Source organism: Xenopus tropicalis, chromosome 10 (genome assembly GCF_000004195.4).
Source record: "Xenopus tropicalis strain Nigerian chromosome 10, UCB_Xtro_10.0, whole genome shotgun sequence".
NCBI lineage: Eukaryota > Metazoa > Chordata > Amphibia > Anura > Pipidae > Xenopus > Xenopus tropicalis.
The window spans coordinates 39,502,548-39,529,326 of record NC_030686.2 but is presented as its reverse complement, the minus strand read 5'-3'; the positions used below and the strand labels follow the sequence as shown (position 1 = coordinate 39,529,326).

At 41.0% G+C, this 26,779-nt stretch overlaps 1 protein-coding gene and 1 long non-coding RNA gene across 3 annotated transcripts; one reads left to right on the top strand and one right to left on the bottom strand.

Moving 5' to 3' along the window:
* Positions 1 to 71: 71 nt before the first annotated feature.
* On the bottom strand, positions 72 to 7,728 carry LOC101732562. Its single transcript, XR_209075.4, has 4 exons — positions 7,688 to 7,728; positions 3,194 to 3,264; positions 2,293 to 2,388; positions 72 to 112 (listed from the first exon to the last, which is right to left on the bottom strand). It is a non-coding gene; the product is annotated as an uncharacterized LOC101732562 (long non-coding RNA).
* Positions 7,729 to 9,287: 1,559 nt separating this feature from the next.
* rpn2 (ribophorin II) lies at positions 9,288 to 26,705 on the top strand. Of its 2 annotated transcripts, XM_012971724.2 has the most exons (18): positions 9,288 to 9,400; positions 12,961 to 13,157; positions 13,297 to 13,392; positions 13,865 to 14,040; positions 17,015 to 17,090; positions 17,991 to 18,125; positions 18,618 to 18,794; positions 19,202 to 19,320; positions 20,428 to 20,533; positions 21,440 to 21,531; positions 21,613 to 21,727; positions 22,295 to 22,489; positions 22,996 to 23,082; positions 23,399 to 23,494; positions 23,750 to 23,825; positions 23,922 to 24,051; positions 24,702 to 24,772; positions 26,279 to 26,705. In XM_012971724.2, exons 1-17 carry the CDS (start codon positions 9,391 to 9,393, stop codon positions 24,751 to 24,753), a joined length of 1,935 nt encoding a protein of 644 aa, XP_012827178.2. In that variant the 5' UTR covers positions 9,288 to 9,390; the 3' UTR covers positions 24,754 to 24,772; positions 26,279 to 26,705.
* Positions 26,706 to 26,779: the final 74 nt, after the last annotated feature.

Here is a 26,779-nt window from a genome sequence, read left to right as displayed (position 1 = left end):
CATACCTGAGTAAGCAGCTTTAGAAGCTTTCTCCGTTTGCTTAGGATAGCAGCTGCCATTTTAAGAAGCTTCCTGCCTGCAGTCTAGTCGTTATAGCTCAGATCACACATTCCTAAGGGAGGAGAGAGGGAGTTCTTAGCATTCTCGTGGGAGGGGGGAGCAGGAGAGGGGAGAGAGACACTGGAACATCATGTTTACAAAAAAAGAGACAAGAAATCCTGTGTTTCTTTTGGTAGAGGGCTCAGTGCAGCATTACTGTAAGTGCTTATGGCTGTATTCACATAGACATTTCTGATAAAGCTTACTTAGTTTTTACCTTTCCTCCTCCTTTAAAAGTACAGCTTCCACTTGTGTGTAGGCACTAGCAGCGGCTTGCAGGTCAGACTGAAAATGCCTGCTTTTATGTTTTTTGGGCCGACCACTGTTCGGCTGTGTGTGTGTGTGCCTGCATGCAAGCAGAAGCTGTACTTTTAAGTGCAGATCAACGTAGTGACATACGGGAGAGGATCCACTTCTCTCAGCCTGTAATAAAAAAAATAGACTGGGAGCAGTGGAGTCAACACTCTGTGTGCACTCAGTCTAAAAGAGCCAAACTTCCATTAAAGACCAGGACCAAGTTGCAACAACCCCAAAATAACCCTAATTTAGCCACCTTAGGCCTGGATTATACTCACAGTTAACCCTGGCATTTCAAGTACGGTACACAGAGGCCCAAACAGCCCACTAAATAGTGACTGTGTATGGCATCTTACAGCAGCCCCTCTGGCATTTGCCTGAACCCACAGATTGCCAGTCTGGGCCTGGGCCCTGGCATTCCAAGTACCCAGAGGCCCAAACAGCCCCCCCAGCCCAATAAATAGTGACTGTCTATGGCATCTTACAGCAGCCCCTCTGGCATTTGCCTGAACCCACAGATTGCCAGTCTGGGCCTGGGTCCTGGCATTCCAAGTACCCAGAGGCCCAAACAGCCCCCCCAGCCCAATAAATAGTGACTGTCTATGGCACCTTACAGCAGCCCCTCTGGCATTTGCCAGAACCCACAGATTGCCAGTCTGGGCCTGGGTCCTGGCATTCCAAGTACCCAGAGGCCTAAACAGCCCCCCCAGCCCAATAAATAGTGACTGTCTATGGCATCTTACAGCAGCCCCTCTGGCATTTGCCTGAACCCACAGATTGCCAGTCTGGGCCTGGGTCCTAGCATTCCAAGTACCCAGAGGCCCAAACAGCCCCCCCCCCAGCCCAATAAATAGTGACTGTGTATGGCATCTTATAGCAGCCCCTCTGGCATTTGCCAGATTCTACAGATTGCCAGTCCTGCCTTGCCAGGAGGCATTTGCTTCTGACATGGGCTTTACATATATCTCTGTGGGATATTTCAGACAGGTAAATTCATTCTGATTATGGGATAACCCTGTATGCAGCTGGGGGCATATGAGTCCCTTTTACACTCAGAAGCAACCCCCCAAGCTTGGGGACCCACCAAGAAGCTTATACAGTATCTACTGCCTGCAATCATTTTATGGAATTCTCAGAAATGTTTTTATGTTTATTCACCTGTAATTAAATCTCAGTACAATAATCAGTTATACTGTCTAAACATGACAAACTATTCCGCCCATACATTACACACTACTCTCCTAATCCATGACACACTATGCTGCCCATACATTACACTATGTTTCCAAAAAGTGGCTCAAAAAACGTAGTTATCTTTCTTTTACAAAAAATGTAGTGTACTGCATATGTATGTGTGTGTGTGTCCCTTTTGGCCCATAAAACTTGCATGTTGCCATCGCTAACTTAGGGTAAAAAATGTGCCTACACTGGAAGAGTAAATAGTAATATTACCAAGACGGATATTGCTATTTACATTGCATTCCAGGAAGAAGACAGAGACATTGCTTCTTTGTCTCAACTGCAGGGCTTTGAACATGAGAGGAGATGTAAAAAGGAGTAAAGTGCAAGAAAATGGAACGTTTTAATGAAGGATAAATCATATAAGGTACTGATTCATAGATAGATATGCAGTATATATATATATATATATATATATATACACACAAACACGTATGTATATATATATATATATATATATATGTTTGTGTGTACGTGTACATATACTAAAAAGAACTAAAAAGTGAGCACTAAGAATAATACTATCATACTTCTTAAACTTCTTATGACACTTCCCAGTGCAAATAAAAACAAAATCCCCATCTTTTCTTTTCATAAGATAAAGGCTAACGGCGCCCCATCAACATGAACCTTCTGCCTATGGGTATTGGGCCTCACCTTTTGGATTCTTGGTGATCTGGTGATCTCAGTGGTGTTATGGGTAGGGGCAGGGGTGTTGTCGATGCTGTAGTCTAGTTATACAGGTTGGTCAACCTATGGAATAATTCAGATAACATGTAAAGTTATAAATATAAAACACAAAGGCAATGAGTTACACACTTTAATAAAATAAACATGTCTGTACTCAGTGTTCACTTCTGACAATGCTTCCATTTATGGAATTGCAGTGATTGGCAAAGCTTATCAAGCTTTCAAAGGACATTGACAAAGCATGAAACTTGGAGCCAATATGACCCTTGCTTAAGCAGGCATGGTCCTGGTCAGTGATCACCTCCTGGGAGCAGAGTACTGAAAGCCTTGTGGCCAGTCATGGCAAGTGGCAATCTTGCTGCTCTCCATTTTCAGTATCAGTATGGGGGATGATAATGAAAATGAAAAGAGTTGTGCACATTATATTAAATGAGCAACCAATCAGCAGGCGGCATTTTCTGCTCTTACTGATTGCTTTGAGTTAGACCTAAAACATTCCCTCAGAAGGCATGGATTTAGTCTGGAACACTAAAGATGCTGCAAACTGGACTCTTGCAACAAGCACTGGGATTGGACCAGAAGCACTGGGATTTGACCGAATCCCAAAATAGTTTGTAAAACATTTCTTTGAGGAATTTGCACCAAAAGGATGGCGGTTTATAAATAACAAACATAAGAAAAATAAAAGCTCATAGTTTAAAAGAAACATAATCACTTGCATAACAAAGTCATTTATTATCACACAAAGACATCAACACCAAACAACAACACATATGGGCGCACAAACACCAACAATAACAACAAATCCCATTTACGAAATATTCTTGCTCAGTATTTACTCTCATACACGCAGGATAAACGCACAGACCTTAAACACGCTAGCCGTGGGACAGAGCGCCCTCTGTTCTGTTGCATGGCACACGTGCACAACACATGTTCCTGAAACGCAGAGAGGTAACATTAATTTCTTATGATAGCATCCTGCAGGAAGAGGGGAGATGGGGAAGGGAGACTGGAGGGATGGAATGAAAGTAACACAAACGCTTAAGTGCTAAATATGAAAGGGACTAAATGATTTTAGGATAAAAAAAATCCCATTAAGGGAATTTTATTTTGCCAAAGAGACATGATTGATAAAGTGACATGTGATCCTAGAAAAATGTTATTTTGTATTCGGCTTGGAACCAATAAAACCTCCCGGCATGTAAGTTACAGCTATAAAACAGAGGTCATAGATAGAGTTTGCTTTGTAAGTAGGCTCGGGGCACACATGGTTGCTGTACTATGTTGGCTGGGGCAGCAGTTGCAAAAGTAGAGTGTAGGTGCCCCCCCTGCTGTACATTCAGCAGGTTACATCCATTTCCCAACCCACGCATGCCTAACAGCATTTGTATGTATGTGCCGGACTGGCAATCTGTGGATTCTGGTAAATGCCAGAGGGGCTGCTGTAAGATGCCATAGACAGTCACTATTAATTGGGCTGGTTGTGGGGGGGCTGTTTGGCCTCTGTGTTGTTGAAATGCCAGGGCCTATATTGAATTCCAGTCTGGACCTACAGTGCTACATATTCTAGTAGCACTATATAAATATAGTGCTACTAAAATATGCAGCACTGTCCATTATTATGATACTAAAAGTACTAACAGTTAGGACAAATATTGTAATATTTATTATTATCTATTAGTTCCATACAGTAACAGACATAGAAGGAAGCAGGTTCCTGTCCTGTGGAGCTTAGAGTCAATTGGCTCTCTGTCGCCTCCCTACAGACAAGTCTCATAATTACAGCTAAAGGCAGTCTCTATACTAACGCCAATGCAGTTGATCTGCTGCAGCAATAGATCAAACAAACTGTTTAAATTTGTTCCATTGGACTCAATTCAAAGAAAGTGATAGATCCAAGATAAATGATTCCTCTTCTGATATACCATTCAGTACATTTAATATATAGAAAACACATGTGAAAGGTTGTATTTTATAAGAACAAATCTGGGCTCAGCCTCCATCCACTATACTCTCATGATTGATATTTCCTTTTTATTTATCCAATCATTCCTCCTTATGTTCCACTTGATGTTCCAGCTGATATTATTTTATCTATTCGCTATATGTTATGTATGCTACATAAAGACATGCAGTGCCCAAGACCTTAGGGCAATGGTGCATGAAGAATTGTCACCAGAGCATTTTGTAGCTCCAGAAGTAGGGGACAAAGATTGCCCCGACCCCCCATCCCAAGGTTCTGTGGCACTTAAAATTTTATTTTAACTGTTGGCGAACTTTTGTTTTTTTTTTTAATTTTACATTTAGTTGTGAATTTTGTTCTTAATTGAAAAAGGCATATGAGGATTTGGATGTGGTTTGTGCTAATTGCAGTGCATCTCAAAAATAAATGGGCAATATTAGCCCCTTACAGACCACATTATTGGTCCAACTGCATACTCATCTGATATTTGGACAGGGATTCGCCCCATCTCAATCACACAAGTTAGTTAATCCTGATGAACAAGGACCACATTAGATCATTCATCTGTCTCTTTCCCAACAGGCTTTGCATAGGCACTTATAATGATCCAGTTGTTAGCCCTGGGTCCAGATATGGGATCAGCCCAATTTAGCTCACCACATAGCTGGCTGAATCAGGCAATGATCTGCTTGTTTAGTAGATGTTTTCATGTATGAAACCTTAAAGCAAAAGTTTCCTACTCTCAGGCCATTTTCCCATCACTCCTACTCCTAACCAGGCCTAGTGCATTGCTACTCCCTACAACGTCCAGTAGCGCATGAAATACACATTTACTTACTCTCAGGTGGGCCCTTGCTACCGTATAGCAATACTTCACAGATGTTTAATATCTCTGGCACAAGCACAGATTTGACTATTTCATTATTGTGCATAGACAGGATTTTAATTACTTTCAGCAGCAGAGTCCATGCAATAGCTCCAAAGCACAAGGTGTTGCTCAATATTATTCTGTCCCTGTACAACTGAGTACCTACACTGACTTGAGATATCTCAGGTACTAAACCTTTCGCTGTCCATGATGGGGCCTCGGCAACCAGGAAGGCAAAAATAGAAAATAAAGAACAGATAGCAGAAGAGGTTAAGACTACTCCCCAAAATGTTTTTTATGTATATCAATAGTAAAAGGATGCAGGTTGAGAGTGCAGCTCCATTAAATAATAGAAATAATGTAGTTATAAACATTGCAGAAATGGAAAATGTGCTTAAACACAAGACCTAATTAATAGGGGCACAGATGACTCAGCTTAATCTAGTCAGTGGTTGATGTAGGATATGGAACATAAAAGTTTACTCAAAATTAATATGAACAAGGCATCAGGGCCAGATGGTATACACACTCGGGTACTTAAAGAGCTTAGTTAGTTTTAGCCAGACCTCTATATCTATTTCTGTAAAAACCAAAACAGAAAATGGTTGTCATTTAAAATTATATTAAATCAGTACTTTCTCAAGGACCAGCCTATGTGAATTAATTTAACAGTTAAGAGGTTAATTGGTAAGAAAATGAAATCATTTAAAAGGGACAAGTTAGAGGGGACAGAAGCTGCGTTAAATTAATAAAAATACTAAACAAATGTTGTGAAATAGCAATTAGGAAGGCAAAGACAAAAATTGAGGAACACAGAATGTTTGCTCAAAATTAAAGTGAACAAGGGTCTAGGCCAGATGGAATATACCATCGAAGCATAAGGGGAATGGGTGCTTAGTGGTACATTGGGAAATCATGCTTCCCAAAAAATCTGAATATAAATCAAACGTGTTAGGATAAAAAAAAAACAACCCAAGGATGTTGAATTGTATAAACTCACCAGTAGAGACGTTGGGTTTGGGTGCTAAACCCCAAACCTACAGCCAAGGGGAGAAGATTAAACCAGTTATGTCAAGTTGAGAAGGCACTCCAAAAACATCTCAACATGCTGGGCCAGATGAGTAAAACTCACTTGCAGTCATAGACTACACAACATTGAAAACAAACCAAATAAAAAAGCCTAAGTAGATCACATCCACTGCCATCCCTAATCCCACTAATGACAGACTAACAGGCCTATAGTTTTCAGGGTGAGAAAATAATCCCTTTTTGTATATTGGCACCACATTAGTAATTTGTCAGTCTCTCAACACCATGCCACACCTTAAGGCATAAAGAAATCCGGCCCACCTGGCTGTTTTATGTGGCCCTTGGTGAGTGTGTCTGACCATCCAGCCTGATCAATTTCCATTTTCCTCACATAGTAACTAAGACTAAGGGGTATATTTATCATGCTGTGTAAAAAGTGGGGTGAAGCATTACCAGTAATGTTGCCCAAGGCATCCAATCAGTAATCAGATTTCAACATTAGCAAAGCATCTATTGGCTGCTATGAGCAACATCACCGGTAATGTCTTACTCCAATTTTTTTCACATTGTGATAAATATACCCCTTAGTATCTCACTAAGTATATTAATAAAAAATTTGGCCCGCGACTTAGCCTGTGTTTTAGATTTCGGCCCCCTTATGTGATTGGGTTTGACACCCCTGCCTTAAGGAATACTGAAAAATTAAGCAAAGGCGTTTGGCAATCAGAGAGCTAAGCTCATTTAGTACCCTTCGATGAATATTGTCTAGTCCGTCTAGTCATGTTATACTTTATCTAGATGGTAATTAATTTACTGTTCATAAGCACCACAGGTGCCTAGTTTATTCATGTTCCTACTGAATTGTATATGGGAATTACAGTTCAGCTATAAAATCCTTTCTTCTATTACTTCAGCAAGGACCATATGTGGCCAGTAGTAATGTGTATACCATAGGTCAGAAAAAGAAAAAAAGTTTTTTGTGGTAATGTGGATAATGTGGATATTGCCTAACTAATATACTGTATATAAGAATGCAAGCTTTTGAGAAAAAATGAAATCTCTTCAACAGGCATTTTCATGAGGTTACAATTTCTGAAACAGGGCACAAGAGTTACATCAAAGTAGAAATCTAACAAGGACATGTGAAATGGAGAGTAGGTAAGAGAGAACTGAATGAGGATATAAGGCCCTCCTGTTTCTCCTGAAAGCACTTGGGTACTAAATGTGCAGTTTGAATATTCAGCAGGGACAAGTGCTGTTGTCATTCGGTGCTGTCAGGCCATTTGAAATGTCCTTGGTGCAACCTAGGGGTTATAGCTCATATCTGCACCTGTTTAAGTCACTGTGCAGGGTATCAAACTTTCCATACATTTTTATTCCCACACCTTTCTGTCCCTCTGCAAACTAAACTTTCCAATTAGTAGTGACAATAGGGTCACTAACACTACAGTTGGCATTGTTAAAATATAACAACCCAGTGGACATCTACCATGGCATACCTCCCAACTGTCCTGATTTTCATGTGACAGTCCCTCTTTTGACAGCTCAACCCGAAGTCCCGGATTCTTACCGAAAAGTCCCTCATTTCCGATCTCCTGCACTAAAGCTAAAAAAAGATACAAATTTTATTAAAAGCAGTTTTTGGCAGAGAGCCCAGAAATCTTAACGAGTGTCACCTGCACTTAGATACATTGTTCCTCACTTTTAATTAAATAAGTAGCTTTTGGCAGAGAGCCCAGAAAGGTAAAAAGCCCCCCCTGCACTGAGATACAATTGTAACTTAAGGTCCCCATACATGAGCAGATCTGCTCGCTTGGCGATGTCGCCAAGCAAGCGGATCTTCACCCGATATCCCCACCTACGGGTGGGCGATATCGGGGAGCATTTAGGTAAAAAAAATAATGTGATCATTTGGCCTTGGGGCCAAACAATCGGATTATGTGGGCGGCAATGGGGCAGTCGGTTCGGGGACCGCATCAACGAGACGAAGCGGTCCCCGATCTGACTGGATTTTCTAACCTGGTCTTTCGATATCTGGCCAATTTCAGGCCAGATATCGGTCGGCCAGGCCCCTCGGTTCTGCCCATACACGGGCCAATAAGCTGCCGAATCAGTCCAACGGACCAATATCGGCAGCTACTATCTGCCCGTGTATGGGGACCTTAATAAGCTAAACAGGTCTCTTGGGGAAACTGAGACTTGCAGCTTTTTCAGCAAAACTGTAATAACACATAAAACAGGAACCCAAAACCCCCAGAAATATGTTCAAACTTTAAATAAACTGCCGAATTTAGTCAAATGGGAGTGGTATTTAGGGGGTGTGGTCGCAAAAAAGGACGTGGTCAAAAAAAATCAACGCGCTGCGCACCGCATTTATTTTTGTCCCTCTTTCTGTTTTGAAAATGTTGGGAGGTATATTGTATCTACCATGGGGGAATCTGGACCAAGGGGTCCAAATCTAATGCAACAAGGTTGCAAGCACCTAGGTTGTGGGGACAGGCTGGGCATTGTGCACCCAGAGCCAGTATAAAGTTACCCTTCTGTATTCTACCAGGAAGAATCTGTCAGTAAAACAAATCACTCGACCTCCCTTTCAGCGTGTCAAGTTTCATAAAATGACAATTTTTTTAAAACAATGGAGAAAAAAAAGTTTTTTCACATAGAAAAAAAAGATTTTTTCCACCCTGAGGTAAACCAGGCCATGCCTTTGTGTGGGTAAAGCCTGACCTATATGGTGCGGCCACCTATTTGGCGCCACCACGTATAGTTACACGTCATTAGTACTGCTAGGCGCACCTCTCACACACTATACTACTCGCTTCTGGCGATGATTCATATCAATTCAGGGCTCCGCCCTATTTGCTATGATTGGCGGGTTTACTAACCAATCATACTTGGCCACATGAGTGTCCCTTATAATGACAGGTCTATTGTCGTCCGGCTCCTAAATACTTCCGTTTCTCCCAACTATAAGAGTGACTTTATACACTATCAGGTATATTACAGAATAAAAACATATATAAAACTCCATAAGTGAAGCTGGAAAGGCTTTAAAAATGATAAAACAGTGCGCTCGTCCCCTTTATTGTCAACGTTGGTTTAGTCGAGCTCCTCCTCCCGACGTGTCTGAGTGATTGGCGCCGGAAGTTGTAGCCCGTTCTGTGCCGGTGTGGTGACGTCTGGAGGGCGGGGCTTCAGCAGCATGGCGGCGGGTGAGCTGGACATGGGGGGGATATGTATGACTTGTTACGGGGGCTTGGTAATGGGGTGTTCGTGTCATTCAGGGTGCATCGTTTATACTGATTTGCCTGGCTGCGCTGTGGCGTGTGTTGGGTTTGGTGCCTGGAGCCATTCCTGTCGGGCTCCCTATTCACCCTAGCACTGACAGCTCACTGGGGCTTGGGTTTATTCTGGGCTTTGAAGGAGGGAAGGGTGGGCAACTTGTACTTAATCTACAGCATGCATTATATTCCTACAGCTGAGAGGGTACTTGTAGCCCTAGCATTATATCTGAGGGAGCTGCCATTGTCTGATTACTTTGTGGGGTATAGGAGTTGTATATTCTATTATGTGGTTAAAAAAAAGTGCAGCAAATTCCCCAGAGATGTATAACAGAAGGGTGCAAACACCAAATATACACATTACACTCAAAAACTGAAGGATGCAGGGGATAAGGAGAACCCTGCTCCATAGAGCTTACAATCTAAAAGGGGAATGGGTGGGAAAGGGCAAGTTTAGGGTTAAACTTTATTTTATTCCAGGTGTTATTTTAGTTATTGGCTTTTTACCTTGTCTCCATCTGAAATGTGGCAATGTGCGTGTTATTAGCGCAGGAAGCTTTTTTTTTAAATTTGTTTATGTATATCTTTATTTATAAAGAGCTACTTATGTACGCAGCGCTGTACAGTAGAATAGATTAAAGGAACAGCAACACTAAAAAATAAAAATGTTTTAAATTAATTAAAATAAAATGTACTGTTGCCCTGCACTGGTAAAATTGTGTGTTTGCTTCAGAAAGACTGCTGTAGTTAATAGAAATAGCTGCTGTGTAGCCATGGAGGCAGCCATTTAAATTGAAAAAAGGAGAAAAGGCACAGGTTACATAAGAAGAGACCAGATAAACTGTGTAGAATACAAAGGGAATCTGCTACTTATCTGTTATCTGCTTAGTAACCTGTGCCTTTTCTCCTTTTTTCAATTTAAATGGCTGCCCCCATGGCTACACAGCAGGGTATTTATATAAACTGCAGTAGTGTTTATGAAGAAAACACACAATTTTTACCAGTGCAGAGCAATAGTATATAAAATATTCATTATTTTTATACACTAATTTTTTGGTGTTACTGTTCCTTTAATACAAACAGGGGGTTATTAATATAATAATAAATACAAAGTATAACAATAAATACAAGGTACAGTTGAAATAATTAAGAGTCAAAGACACAAGAGGATGGAGGTCCCTGCCCCGTAGAGCTTACAATCTATATGGGAGGGGTAACTTACAGACACAAATAGGCAATACATTTTATTTAGGCTTTATCCTTTTCTGTCCACTGCCCTCATTTAAAGGGGTAACTGACAGAATAACTGTAAAAAAAAAAACACAAAAGGCCACCTGTCTTGACTTTGAATACCACTTTCTACACCCTACTAACACTTCATTTGAACATTGAACTTCCCCTTTAATTTTATATCTTGAGGACATGTATTATTAAAGCAAGTAGGGATCTCTCTGAAGCAAGCAGCCTTTTTTTTATTGAGGCAGAAGCATATTCGTAATTGTTATGCATGTTATTATTCTGTATATAATACTGACGTATTCCGCAGCACTTTATACAGATTTGTACCTTATTTACCTTAGTTCCTGCCTGTGAGGAGTTTACATGTCCCTATTGCATTCACTCACATTACGGCCAGTTTTATGAAGAACCAGTAAATCTGTCTGTGTATTTTTTAAAGTGTTTTTTTCCTTCCTTAATGTTGATTATTTTGCATGGGTATTCTCTAGGACAGTGCTGTCCAACTGTTCCCATATAGTGGGCTGAATATTGACTATACTGCATAATTGAGGGCCAAATGACCCCATCAAGCCTGTGGGCCACCAGTTGGTCTGCTGTACTCTGTTATGTGACTTAATTGTATTCTCGGAATGCATGTTATACTGAGCTCACTGTTCTGAAAAAGTCACAGCAACTTTGTTGCTTTAGCCTTGTTTTTCAAATTGGTTCAAACACACTCTCCTGGTCCAACATTTGTGTTTTGCCTCCCATATGACAATGCTTGTAAACTAATGATGTTATAACAGTCACACTAGTGAGCATACAGGATAGCAATTGAGCTGCCTCCTTAGGGTAAAGACACATGGAGCTACTTTTTAGCAGCTACTTTTTCATGGCTACTAAACCCCAGAAAATACCCTGCCATAGACAATACTGAGAATTGATTTTGCTTAAACACACGTAGAGACAATTATCAGTAAATGATCACATTGTCTATTTTATTAGCCACGACAAGTAGCTGTCTTCACCCTAAACTTTACGTTACTAAACCTTCATTGTTGATTTTCAGATTGAGTGCTTGGGGTCCCCCAGGGGGCCTGATTTACTCATTATTGTCTTCTTTTCCTAGTGGCAGCCCATATGCACTAGGTGGAGGTATAGTACCTGCTTCCCTAGTACATATCAAAAGAAATTACAATATGTAAGGCTGCAGTCCCTTTTTCTGCTTCTGTTTTTGTCTTTTGTCTTGTCTTTTAAAGGAATACTGTCATGGGAAAGTTGTTTTTTTTTTAAAACGCATCAGTTAATAGAGCTTCTCCAGCAAAATCTTGCATTGAAATCCATTTTTCAAAAGTGCAAACAGTTTTTTTTATATTTAATAAAAAGTCATATCACCCTCCTCCCTCTTTCCCCCAGCAGCCAATCAGCAGAACAATGGGAAGGGAGTAAGATAGCAGCTCCCAGTAGGTATCAGAATAGCACTCAATAGTAAGAAATCTAAGTCCAGCTTGGGACTCCTCCAGTTACATGGGAGTAGGAGAAACAATAGATTAGCTGAAAGCAGTTCTAATGTGTAGCGCTGGCTCCTTCTGAAAGCTCAGACTCAGGCACAATGCACTGAGACGGCGCCTACACACCAATATTACAGCTATAAATACATTTGTTGGTTCAAGAATAAAATTTTAAATGGCAGAGGGAATTATTTGCTATGTAAAAAGTGTAATTTAGAAATAAAAAGTACCCCATAAAAATCATAACAGAATCCCTTTAAGTACCGTTTTCACTGCAACATCGCAGTCAAGATAGGCTTTTCAGTCTTTAGTGTTACAGGATTTATGCAAGTATTTACAATTGCTTTAGCCTCTAACGAATATCTTTTTAGGTTGCAGTCTGAGCACAGGAGCTGTATATAACTAGTGTCACAGACAGCCTTTACACAATAAAGCAGGCTGAGTGAAACTGCAGGCAGGTTTATTTTTCCCTGTCCTTCTGCTGTTCCTGTGCCATACAGTATCGGCAGTGGTATATTTTTTTTTCTGGTATCCATGTATGTTACACAACGGGTGTCACTATGACTAAAATATTTTGTGCCACTTAGGACCAGTCCTAAGTGCATTTTTATGTTGAAGTTAATTTTTGCTCTGTGCTGATAAATGGAGTTTGTCATGATAATTTATTACCCGCAGTAATGAGTAATAGTTTTCTGCACTATGGCAATAGAGATTATTTTTTATCCGTATCTGATCTATGTTTTGTTTTTTCTCTTTTTTAAGACATTCCACATTCATTTTTCACCTGGTCTCTCCTGCTTCTGGCCAGTGTGCAGGCCTTGAACCCCAGCCACTACTTGAGCCATGCCGATGTAGATCGACTTAAGGACACCTTGGAACAACCTGTGTCTAGCTTGGAAAATGCATACTACTATGTAGTAGGCCTCAAGGCACTTGGGCACACTGTGTCAGATGAACAGGTGAGTGTAATGTCACAAATCCATGGCACAAGCAGCATGGCAAGGAAAAAGCTAATTATTTTCCATTGTCCGCTCATTTGAGGAGTAGCATAAAGGGGAAACCATGTATTTATCTTACACGTGCCATTTATTCCTGCAGGCAGCATGTGATTTCATCCGCTCCAATGTTGACTCTGGTAGTGTGGATTCTCTCTTCTATGCAGCTCAGGCTAGCCAGGCTCTTTCCAGCTGTGAGGTAAGTCTTTTTGAATATTATGAACATTTATTGAATATTATACATATAAAAAAATATATATATATATATACTCCATAGCACATTCTTAACTGCTAGATGGGAACAGATCACTTGTCCTTCTGTTACGGTTGCTCATAATTCTTCTAGTTTTAAATTATGGTTTATTTTTCCATGTACTAAAACAGCCAGTAATGTGCCTTTGTTTGTTTAAATGTGAATAAAAGCTGTTAAAATGCTTGCAATAGCAACTTTAAGCTCTGTGACTGGATTATATTGCTGTAGGTATGTTTGTTCCCATGATTCCATAAATATGCACACAGCTGATATACCCATGGGGTACCAGAGAAAAACCTAGGAAAGATTTAAAGGTTGGAGTGGAAGTATTAAAAGATATGGCTCAGAGTAGGTTGTTTGCTCTTGTTTTAAAGCTTGTGGTTAGAAGGCATTCTTTCTAAATCATTTGTTCTCACAGGTGACTATTAGCAATGAAACCAGAGACCTCTTGCTTGGAGCAATCAGTGAGGACTCCTCCGTTACCCAGATATACCATGCCGTAGGTGCTCTCAGTGGCTTTGGCCTCCCATTTGCATCACAAGAAGTAGTAAGCGCTCTTACCACCAGGCTCAGCAAGGAGGAAAATGTTTTGGCGTGAGTATCTGCAGTTTATTTGTCTTTGTGTGGAATAGCTTGTTTTTAGGTTTAGGGAGCAATTTAGATTTATTTGCAGCAAAAAAATTGGCACATAAATTGTGTCTAGGGTTATCCTTGTTTCTCAAGGTGAATTTTGCTGCAGGAAATTCTACAATTCTTTACATGGCACATCTGAATCAAAAGATAGTAGCACTTGCATTATGTAGGGATGGTTAGATTAGGATGTCTGATCCTTCATATAGTGTACTGCCCCATCCAAGTATTATTAAAGGTGCATAAACACTATCAGAACTTTAAAAACTAAATCTAAGTGCTTGATTCTACTTATTGAAAGTCTGTTTGTCTGTAGTTGCTGGGAACTTGTCACTTCAGGTGGCTATACACTGTAAGATATGCTTGTTTGGCGAGGTTGCAAAGCAAGCGGATCTTCTCCAAATATGCCCACCTACGGGTAGGCAATATCGGGCTAATTAGATCGGTCCAAACGATCAAATTAAATCAGCAGGCATCGGCATTGTTGGTTCGGAGACCGCATCAAAGAGCCAATGCGGTCCCCAATCCAAATGAAATCTGGCCAATTTCAGGCCAGTTGTCAGTTGGGGAGGCCCTTCGGTGGTGCCGATACATGGGCAGTTTAGCTGCCGATTCAGTCTTAAGGACTGATATTGACAGCTTTAAATCGCCCAGTGTATGACCACCTTTAGGCTAACAGAGTAATGCAACCCCTCCCTCACTTTGTTCCATTGTGAAGTAGTTGATTCCAGAACTTGCAGTACCTCTGCTTTATATAGTGGGTGGTGCAGAGATTTTCTGGAAATCAGAATTACTTCAAGTTCTAGAATCCCATCACTTCACAATGGACCAGGTGATTGAGCGGTTGGACAGCACTACCCTAATGTAAGGGTGAGGAGCTGTTCCCTGCAGCACAGGCAGGCTATCGTGATTTTCTTTCAATTTGATGGCAACTTTGTTGGTTATCTATAGAATTTTGTAATTGGTGAGTGGCATAGAGTGTAATTTATTACATAGACACAGCATCAAGGTGACTGGCCATGGTTTTAACAAAGCAGTAGTAATCAGAATGCAATAGCTCTCAACAATAAAGCACTACCAACTAGGCCATTATGTAAAGATACCTGGCCATGCTGAGTACATAAGAGTGCCTCAAATGCTGAACCTCCCCATTGGCTGTTCATCTAGTTAAATACTGTCAAACTAGTTGAATGTAGAGACATAACTCTGCTATATACTACATATCCGGGGCGAATCATGTGCAATAGCCGCTTCCTAATTAAGTAATCAACCAACCACTGTACTCATTACAAACCTAACTTGCTGCCATTAATAAAAATACATTCATTTTGCTCTTCAAGATTTTACAGTATTGGAGATGTACATGAGTGCCACTCACACCATGAAGGCACTATGCAGTGTACTGTAGGTTTAAAACTGTTTTCTGTTCTTTTGGTGTTTGTGAATTGCTTTGTTTATGTTTGTTTGGCTTCCACTGCTGGCTTGTGTAATAATGCCAAACTGGTTAAAGCATTGGTTTGAAGGGCTTGCCTTAGCTTATGGTCTTGAATTTCCTAGCAGTATGGCAGATTAACTCTTATGCAGGACTGTTATATGTATCCATCCAGAAGGTGCTCTGTGTGCATACTTATATCCTTAGTACTGCAAAGAATTCTATGTTCTGTCATTCTAACCAGCTCCCTACCCTTAGTACTACATTGTAAATTATACTGTTTGTTAAAGGACAACTAACACCTAAAACTGGAATATATATATTTTACATATATACGTTGCTCTTAATGGTTTTTTCTTACCAGTATATGATGATGAATAATTTTGTACTGCACTTGCCCAGGGTGGCCAGGGGGATACCAAGGTGGCTGGAAAAACATGGCGACATGGCACTCTGCATAAGGGTTGGTGCTGGACAGGGTGGGCAGCTAAAATCAGCGGTAGGAGGGGGGGTTGTCTTGCAGGCAAGGGCCCTGCAGTCATGTCAGGACGGATTTAGAGAGCACCCCCTGCAGCCAATATTGTTTCTATCCCTCCTTTGCAACGGCTGTATTACATTATGAGATTTGACTAGTAATGGGGCCCAAAAATCGACCCCTTTGCTGAAAAGATATCTGATCATATTCCTTCAGCTGTAGATGCATTGTTGGACCCCAATATTTGACACAAACACTGAATGACTGGATAACCCTAATCTGGCCCACACATTAGATGCTCATTATTTGGTCACCTAGCTAAGAAGTAGGTTTTTATGAGTATGGGCAGCTTTCCTATTCTCACGCAGGCCACTGCCGATGACTATTCCTTTTCCAGCTTTTCTTTGGAGCCCACAAATTGCTGTAATATTGTTATAGTCCCCGAGAGAGACAACTACTTAAAAGCCTGCGAACATTTTATTTAGAATTGTACGTGGGAAATTACTTTATGACTATTGAATAATGAATAATTCTAATCTCCATATAAATGTGGCACCTACCAACATATATAATTCTCAGTATGAAAGCAGGAGCAATTTGCAAGAAGCCTTTTAAATGTACATTGTGGTAATAATAGCAGTCCCCGGAGACGGCAGCAAACTATCATACCCATAAACCCTGTACCCAGTATTCACATACAGACTTGTCATTGCGCTGCCACGCAGTGTTTTGCTTTTCAATGCCTGGTCCCCCTCATCTTGGCCCAGGAGACCCTTTGCATTATCATTGAAATGAAACTGTCAGCTTGCAGGAAGAATTACTTCCATCAGGGGGGAACATAGACTATTTTGGGGTCTCTCATATGCATCTGAATGTAAATAGGAGAAGGCTTTTTTTTTAATAATAGTTTGAGAGGGAGATGTAATTAGCATTGATCATGCCAAGCTCGTACAACAATAAATTACAAATGTGTAACCCCTTCTTCCCAGGATAGCTCTGTATTCTTATTTCTTCTGGTTCTATTTCCACAGCACCATTGAAGCCTTGCTCACCGCCTCATTCCTATCCCAGCAAGCTGACTTGCGTGGTATTGTGGAGGAAATAGAGGTAAGGAGACCCCATCATAAATGAGTTTAAAGAGTTCTTTATTGTTAAAGGGGCAGTAGTGCTAAAACAAAATAAGGTGTTGTAAATGTTGTAAATACCCTGAAACAGCCTGAACAGATTTTGGAATATAATTTACCTATGCACTCTTAAGCAGTTGGTGCATTTTACACATACGTATGGCAGCTTAAAAAACTGTTTAGGGTTCTCAGGTTTAGGGTTCTCCGCAGGTCTTTAGCTGCCATTTTCTTACTTTACTTTAGGCTGGGGGCTTTCACTCAAGCTCCATCCTATAAGAGATTCTCACAACCCTAGTTTATCATGATGTGGTGTGACAGATCTATGCTTAAGCAGAAGCCCATTATGTAGGGCAATAACCTGTACACTGGTAATTGAATTATCAACTTTGCAAGGACCAAGTGTAGAGTAACCTCAGCTTCTCTGTTTAGCTCAAAAACTAACAACAAACCTCCTTGTTTTGGTTGAAGAACAGCAGCAGCTTATCTGCCCATGGGCACCCTGACAGGCCTTCCAACCGATATCTGGCCTAAAATTGGGCAGATCTCGATCGTGCAGGTTTGATTTTTCCTGTTGGATTGGGGATTATATTGGCTTGTTTATGGCCAATGTACCCACCATTTAATTGGAACATTTGACCCTAGAGTCAAACAATCCAATTGGCCCAATATCGCCCACTTAAGGTGGGCATATTTTAAGAAAATCCGCTTGTTTGACAACCTCGCCAAACGAGTGGATCTTAACATGTATGGCCACATACACTTGCATTTACATCTGTCTGTCTCTGGTTAAACCCAATCTCTGCTGTTAAACCTACAAAGAAGTTGTGATGGGTTGTTGCTTCTGTTGTAAATGGTTTGGGGTTTTTTTTTGTTTACTCTCCAGGATCTTGTTGCTCGTCTTGATGATCTAGGGGGTCAGTACTTGCAGTTTGAAGAAGGTCTGGAAGCCACTGCTTTGTTTGTGGCAGCAACTTACAGACTGTCAGACCATGTAGGCATGGAACCAGCATTGAAGGAGGTAAGAAAAGTACTGTCAAACTTGTGACAAATCAGAAATTCTCTGATGCTTTTGGTTATTCACTGGGAACACCTTGTTATTTAGTTTTGAGTTAATGTAAAAGAGACTACGTAAACTGAAACTTTGCCATTTCTAGATAAATCAGTTAGGCCATCTCCGTAAGACTGTAGATAATGTAAAGCCTAATTGCAGCATTGCAAAATCATCAACGTGCATTGTTTTATGGCCATTACAGGCTTTTTGACCAGAGAGATCTTCTACTTTCTCATTTATGCAAAAAGCTTGGGCTTTTATTTCACTTGGAGTACTACTGTGACACTTTTGTCGCTAAAGTCATTTTAAAGCTGGATTATACACCTCTGCAATATACTGTAATACCCAACTACTGTCAGTGTTAATTCTACGTATGGGTGAACAAATATTGTGGAGACATTTTGGTCATTAACAGGAGGGTATCTTTACTCAGTATTAATACATCTTTATTCCCCTTAGGAGCAGATTGTGCCACTGATGAATGCCATCTTCAGCAGGAAGAATTTCGATTCCATCTCAGAGGCTTTCAGTGTTGCATTGGCAGCCTCTGCTTTATCGCACAATCATTATCACATTCCCCTCATTGTGGTACCTGATGGCCCTGCTGCCGTGTCTCATAAACAGCCACTGCTCAAGGTCAGTGTTGTTGATGCCTAAGATTTCATGGTGCTGGCTCTAACAAACTACACTTTATGCTAATTATCAACAGAAACCAAGCCTTTTTGTAATTAAACAGTACATTGTACTTCAAACTAAGTTGCATGAATCCACATTGGTGGCAAAACAATCCTATTCAGTTTATTTAATGTTCAAATGATTTTTTGATTAAGATTAAAGATAGGGAGATCTAAATCCCTTATCCTTAAAACCCCAGGTCCCAAGCATTCTGGATAACATGTCCCATACCTGTACCTTTAAATTCTGTTTTGAATGAAGACCAGAGCAAAGTAGTTTACTTTGCCTTAGTCTACCTGCTATAAAAGGTACATTTTGAGGATTATTCTCAATTCTGTATCCATAATTTGCTGCTGTTTTCTCTGTAGTTGCTTGTCACAAACGTGTTGTCACAGCCTCTGACCGAAGCCAAAGTCAAAGTGAACCAGGCCAAGTCCAGCAGCACAAAAGCAACCGTCCTGCAACAAGCCACATTCTCTGCATCCGGGTAAGAACCTTTTGGCGGTTGTGAGCCTTGCTGCTGCAAAAAGAGGATCTAGGATTATTGTACAAATGCAAATCTCTGTCATATCGGGGATTAGAGAACTGGAAATTCAGCCACTGCTGTGTGAGACTAACCGCAGCCTTTTTTATGTGAGGGCTGCTGATTCTGGACAAACTGAATCCTTAATGTTTAGTGACTTTGTCACGTAAACATGGAAGTTGAAATTTTTTTGCATCGGATTGGTATTCAGCCAAATCTTATGCATAGGATTTGGGGTTTGGCTGGATCCTGGATTAAGTGCATCCCTACTATTCTGACTCAAGGCTGTTTTTCCACCAGCATATCAGTGCAGGTGGAGAACCAGCCGATACGCTTAGCCGTGTTAATAGACTTACAGGCACAGCGTCTGCTTGTGTTCACATGGAGCGAATTTCAGTGCAGAAAGGCAAAAGCATGCATTTTTCCTCTCCATGTGTGTGCACACAGGCCGACGCCATGCCTAAGTAGAAAGGAGCTGTTTCTCTTCCTGCATTTATACACAGGTGGAGGAACAACCTTGTGTGGCAATAGCCTAAAAATGTTAAACATCCTTCGATTTCATTAAAGCAGTGCTTTCAGGTTCTACTAATAGTGCAAGGTTTGGGGGTGTTCTTGCAAAATTGGGTAGTGACCGCATAGCAAAATGACCATTTAAAAACATAATTGGGGCAGATCTTTTAACATAGGTGCTAAATTGCACCAGTGCAGTTGCCCATAGCAATTAATCACATCTTGTTTTGTGTAGTAATTGCTGGTACTATGGGTTGCTATTTGTATCTGCACACATGTTGGTTTTGTAAATCAACATCAGTGTTTTGTACATACCATTAAGCAGCTTGAAGAAAGGACTGTTGAGGTTTAGGGAATTTCTTCAAAACAATTCATAGGCACTTTACATGAAGGAAATAGCATAGTGTAGGGTGCTACAGCCTAGTTGCAAGGGGTTTAATATTGGAATAATTTTGATAGGTACAATGATGTTGGACTTGGAAAATATGCCAATGCCTTAAAAACACTGTACCCCCTTCCCTTGTCAAGGCAGTCGGTAATTAAGTGTATGTTTTGCTTTAGGGATTCATTTGAGCTGAACTTCATGGATGCCAAGCCAGCTAGTGGCTACTATGACTTCTCTATCAGTGTGGAAGGAGACCTCCGTTTCTTGGCCAGCCAGGTGGAGGTGAGCATATTATTTTCCCTTTGTTGTTCGTAGAATCTTGTTCTCAGTTGTTATCACCTGTAAATGTACAAGTGATACGGAGCTCTCCGGGCTCAGATGTAATTGTGACAATTATCCAGTCAGTATCGATTTGGCATTAGCACAGTTAAAAACTAGAGAAGTAAGTTGTTTCCACTGGAAACTGTTGAATAACATAATGTGAAACTGCCTTTAAATGCCACGGCGTGGGCTTTAATGAAAGATGCGGATAAGCAGTATATATAACATTATTTTAGGAATAATACTGACTTTTTAAATGTATTCTCAAAGAAAAGGATCTAAAAAAATGAACTTCACAAATTGTTCACATAGAAATGAGTTGTTTTCCTGCTCTGTAGGTCATCATTGACTTCCGAGCCAAAATTTGTTAAAGCCCCACACCGTTCCTTCAAAAAGTAGGAATAAATACATTTTTAAATGCAGCTGCAAAACAGTTCTTCTCTTTTAGATAATTTAAAATCATGGCAGGGGAAGAGGGACTAAAACATTGTTATAAATTGTAACAACTCCACAGCTTACAGACAGCATGCAGGAACTACATAACCCACGATGCATTGCACTGTAAAGTTCCTTTCCTTATTGACATGTGTGTGCAGGGAATTGTGAAATTTGAAAGGCTGCATATTTTTTAATTGATGTATATTGCAAAGATGAATATTGAAATGATGTTTACTTTTAAAAAGCATAAGTTGAGTCCCCCTTTAAATAAAGCAGGAAATGCTGGTCAGTGTTTTAGGCCACTAGAGGGAAGAAGGTAAAAATGGTCAGACACTTTGGTTTTTACTAAAACCAGCAGCTGTGGGGGTGTGGAGAGAATATTTGTGTGGGTGGGAGAGGCTGCTAAACTATTCACATTTCCTCTTCCAGCTTAAGGTGAAAGTGTCCACTGAGGTGGGGATTGGAAACGTCGACCTCTCTATTGTTGACAAAGACCAAAGTATCTCTCCTAAGACGACCAGGTAAAGTTTGATTAGAGGGTTTGTTTTTTTTCAGAAATCAAACTATGTTGAAACAGACTGCTGACCCTTTTTTCTTTTTAGAGTCAATTTCCCTTCAAAAGCCAAAGGGCCATTCACTGCAGACAGTCATCAGAACTTTGCACTGTCCTTCCAGCTTACTGATGTAAACACAGGAGCTAGCCTCACACCTCACCAGGTACCATTTCCTCTTCCTTGAATTTACACCCACCCACCTTGTCTCCTTTGCATCATAGTTATGAAGTCCATCATGTCAGCCACTTCTTTCTGTCCAGTTCCTTTCTGTTTTTCAAACTAAGGTGGCCATACACATTGCAATTTGCTCATTAGGCAAGGTCACCAAACGAGCAGATCTTCTCCCGATATGCCCACCTTAGAATTAAAGTGGCTAGGTTAGGGGCCGTTGGAGTGGGGTCCACATCAACGAGCTTATGCAGTCTCCAATTCGACAAAAAATTAAACCCGCCCAATCAAGATTTGGCCAATTTTAGGTCAGATGTCGGTCAGGTAGGCTGATCAGGGGTGCCCATACACTGGCAGATAAGCTGCCGAATCGGCATCTGAAATCTTCCCGTGTATAGCCAACTTGTATGGCCAACCAGTGAACTCACTGGTGTGTTTCACGTGGTCTTCATACTCCTCAAATCTAGCTCCTTTTGTGGCTGCTCCACATATAGTCGTATAATTATTGCTCTTTGCCAATTGCAATTGCTTGTTAACGCTTTACATTTCATTTTCTTATTAGACTTTCGTTCGGCTGCATAACCAAAAGACAGGTCAAGAGGTTGTCTTTGTAGCTGAGCCAGACAATAAGAACACCTATAGGTTTGAGCTTGATCCATCAGAGAGGAAGTCTGAATTTGATTCTGCATCAGGGACATACACACTCTACTTGATTGTGGGAGATGCAACTCTAGAGAACCCTATCCTATGGAATGTAGTAAGTGTACTTTAACTTAAACAGCCCTAAGATGATGGTTTAAAGGCAAATTGCATGTCAGTCCCATATCATTTACAGCTTATTGGCAAGATATACTGGTGTAAAGGTAAAAGGAACACTGTAAGAGTACTTTTAATTTTGGGCTGCTTATTTGATAAGTGTAAAGCTGGCCAACACATCAGTTTGTTGGAGGGGTCAAAAAAGGAACAATTATTTGTTAAATTTGGCCACCCACACACTGGGCCAAGTCAGTTGGCCTCCACACCAACAATTAGATCATGATAGGGGCTAAGTAGATCTGTCAGGAGAGGACTACATACCAATCCACCTGATCGATCAGGCAAGCAGGCCGGCCGGCCGGCCATGGAGAAGGCCATATACCTAGGCCAATAAGCTGCCAACCCTGTCTGCCTATGTACGGCCATCTTGAGATTTGTGAAGAAGCTGGCTTGTGAAAGTGGAATCCCTATCAGCTACTAACCAACTTATTTTGTTTCCTCATATAGGCTGATGTACTGATTAAGTTTCCAGAAGAGGATTCTCCAGTTCCCATTCAGTCCAAGAACCTGTTCATCCCTAAACCAGACATTCAGGTAAAGCAGTAAAAGCCATTTATAACTCTTTAAAAATTACAGTAATGGCCCCTACCTTGTACTCTATCCAGCACACCAGAAATGATCTCCAAATGTGTTAAATCATCTGCAAGAGCTGTGCTTGGGTTTCATGTCTGTGATCTGAAGATGGTGAATACTTTTGTGCAGCTTGCTGAAGTTATCATAGCAAAGCAGCGTGTTATGTACATATGTCTGACACACAAATAATAAACGCTTTAAAGACTAGGACTGAGTAGGAAATAATATCCCCCTATTGTTCCTTATAGTAACATGTAATTGCTTGTTCTTCCCTCAGCACTTGTTCCGAGAGCCTGAGAAGAGGCCACCAACTGTGGTATCAAACACCTTTACTGCTTTGGTCCTTGCACCTCTACTGCTTCTTTTTATCCTGGTGAGTGCTTAAACCCCCAGCCGTTAATATCTGTAAACAATACAGCATGAATATTACAGGATCAGGGGACCAGTAAATGCAACAGAGGGAGCAGTACCGTGTTGGCTTTGTTATATTCAAGGGGAGAGTGGACTGATTGTCTTTGGTCTGATTGTATTTACATGGCCAACGAAACAGTACTTTTTCGGAGTATACATGTGATGGACCATATTGCCATAAGACCTGTATATAATGTGTCTTTTCTTTCCTCTTTAGTGGATAAAGATTGGTGCAAATATTTCCAATATCAGCTTCTCACCCAGCACTATCATCTTTCACCTGGGACATGCAGGTATGTACTTTTTCCTTGGCCTAAATACACTTCAGAAGGGTTGCCTAAATGGGTGAAATGTTTTGCTCATCACTCTTCCCTGTCTTTCTTCAATAGCCATGCTGGGTTTGATGTACGTGTACTGGACACAGTTGAACATGTTCCAGACATTGAAGTACTTGGCTATGATTGGGACCATCACATTCCTGGCAGGAAACCGCATGCTTGCTCACAAAGCAGTAAAAAGGTATTAAATCATTGGGATTTCGTAGGCGAGGGATCTTCTGCACGTTCCTTTGGATGTATGTTACACAAAATTCATAAACCCACCTAAATCTCATGTATTTCGACTTTTTTTTCAAATTCACATTAATAGGTAGATTGTTCTATTTGTGTATTGTATCCAGTTTCATGTTGATACTGTAGAGCAGTGATCCCTGTCCAGTGGCTCGGGAGCAACATGTTGCTCGCTACTGTTTTGATGTTGCTCCCAGTGGCCTCAAAGGAGGTGCCCATTTTTACATTTCTGGCGTTTTGGGGGCACGGAGACACAGTTTTACTCCAAGCAGAGCCTCCTGCAACTACTAGTCCACATGGAGCCAATCACAGTTGTTCTCTTTTTTGAGTGTTCTGAGTGTGGCTCACAGGTAAAAAAAAAAAAAAAAAAAGTTTGGGGATCCCTGCTGTAGAGAGTTCTGCCTGATCAACGCTCCCCAGATTCCAATCCTTTTCCAGTATCTCTTGCTCATCATAGATCTGGTTTCTCTGCAGTTAACTGTGGAGCGCTCCAACTCGGACTCCACTGTTTTCTGCTGCCTTTTCCTATCTCCCTTCCTCCTTGAACCGTCTGACTGTCCTCCCTGTTTTTCTCTCCTTTCTCTCCTCCTCTTCCTTCAGGACTGCAGCTGAGCAAAGCAGTAGGCTGGCAAAATATAGGACGCTTCGGTAAACTCTGGGCTTCTGGTGAAGTAAGGCTGCTTTTCCAAATCTGCCCTTTGCCACTCATTCTCCTGTCAGACCCTGCATGCTGCTTGCTTATCCTTATTTACCACTGTCCTGCAACTTTTAAGAACACCTAACCTTAATAGATACTAGCGGAAGGAACTCTGCTGCCTTTAGGAAAATGTAACCTTAATCATTTGCTATGGCCCTGAAGCTGGTAATCTATCAGTGCAGGAAAGCACTGCTAAGCAGCATATACATTTGAAATATAGTAACAGTTTTCTGACTGCTAGGGCTGACCTGACCCTAGCAACGAGGCAGGCTGTAAACAGTTAAGTATGCTTTCTTGTCGCGAGGTCACTGACCCTAACAACTAGACAGCAATTTTACAAGAGGCAAAATGTGAAAAGTGCATTCCCCAAAGCACTGCTGATTTAAGTTGAGATTTTTAAATTGAGTTACAGGTGTTCTGTTCTGGTTTTTTTTTATTTTGTATTTGTGTGATGGAAATGTAAAAGCATGAATTATTATTTCTATATTGCTTTACTTCCCCCAGTTTTTTTTTTTTGTAGTAGTAGTACTACTGACTCAAGCTGGCAGATTTAAGCTGCTCATTCGGGTCCTTAAGACCAATTCGGCATTTTATCAGCCGATAAATTGGGCCCCTCCTATGGGCCTCCCCGACCGGTATCTGGCTGAAAATCCTTCAGATGTAGGTTGGGAAGGCTTGATTTTTATGTTGGATTACGAACCGCATTGGCTCATTGATGCAGTCCGCGCTCCAATGGCTCCTATCCCCTTCATTGTAATGTGATTGATCCTAGGACCAAATTATTAGATTAGAACAATATCGCCCACCTTAAGATGGCCATACATACCAATAATATTGTCCGAAACAACGCCGTTGAAGGCACCCGAGCAAAATCTTCATTTAGGGCTGAATCATTAGATAGGGGTAGAATGGCTATTGTTTGACGACTCAGCCCTGAATGCCAGTGGAGGGTAGGAATAATCTTTCCTGCGACCAGTGGTCGTAAGATCATAATTGTAAGATGTATGGCCACCTTTAGGTGGGAATATTAAAGGAAAGATCCACTGATTTGACAACGTCCCCCACAAGAGAGGATCTTATAGTATATGGCCACCTTTAGCTGGCAGGTTCAGCCACCTTTGTTGGTTTATTACTTCTAACAGCCTTCCAGTAAGTTTCAATAAGTTTAAGCCAAAGGGAATGATGTAGCCATAGCTGCAACTGGAACAGCTCCCTATGTTTGTGCATGAGATGTACAGCTAGAGTTAAGCCAGCCTGTGTAGCTAAGCCACTGTTCCACTGTTCCACTGAATACCTTATGTTGTGTGAACTTTCTAGTGTCATGTGGCAATACCCGTGTTGTGTATTTATAATTTTAGCCACTACACTAATATGATCATTCCCACTGTAAACCAGTTACCATCCATGAGTCCTTGTGGCAGCATAATGAATTGCTGATACAGTATTTAGCCGTATATTAATTTTTTTCTCCTTTCTCTAGGGCAGAGAAGTGAATTAAGACAAAACGTCTCGAAAATTACAGCGCTCATACATTTGTACAGTTTCAAATGTCAGTCTGAGTGGGTTTTTTTTCTATTTTTTACAACAATTTTGTCTCCTCCCCCTTTTTTTTCTGTTGTGCACTGATTTGTCCCATAACTGAACTTCAGTGGTTCCCTTCCCCTGTCTCCATTAAAAATTTTGAAGGACAACCTAATCGCATCCACCCATCGTTACTGTGCTTAGGGAACCCATGAACCCGTTGTATGCAGAAGGGACGGTCACAAGTACAGACTCATGATTTTTTTCAGAATGGGGTTTTAGAGTCACCGTGTTTGTACGTGGCCATGAAAAGAGATTGTTTCAGGGACTGGAAAAAAGAAAAATCTGTTTTGTTCCTGTGAAAATAAAATTGAAGGTGAGAGGGATTGGTGTCTTATGTGTCCTTTTTTATTCCTTTTTGGGGAGACCAAGACGGGAGTGGGGGTGGGGGGGGGGGGGG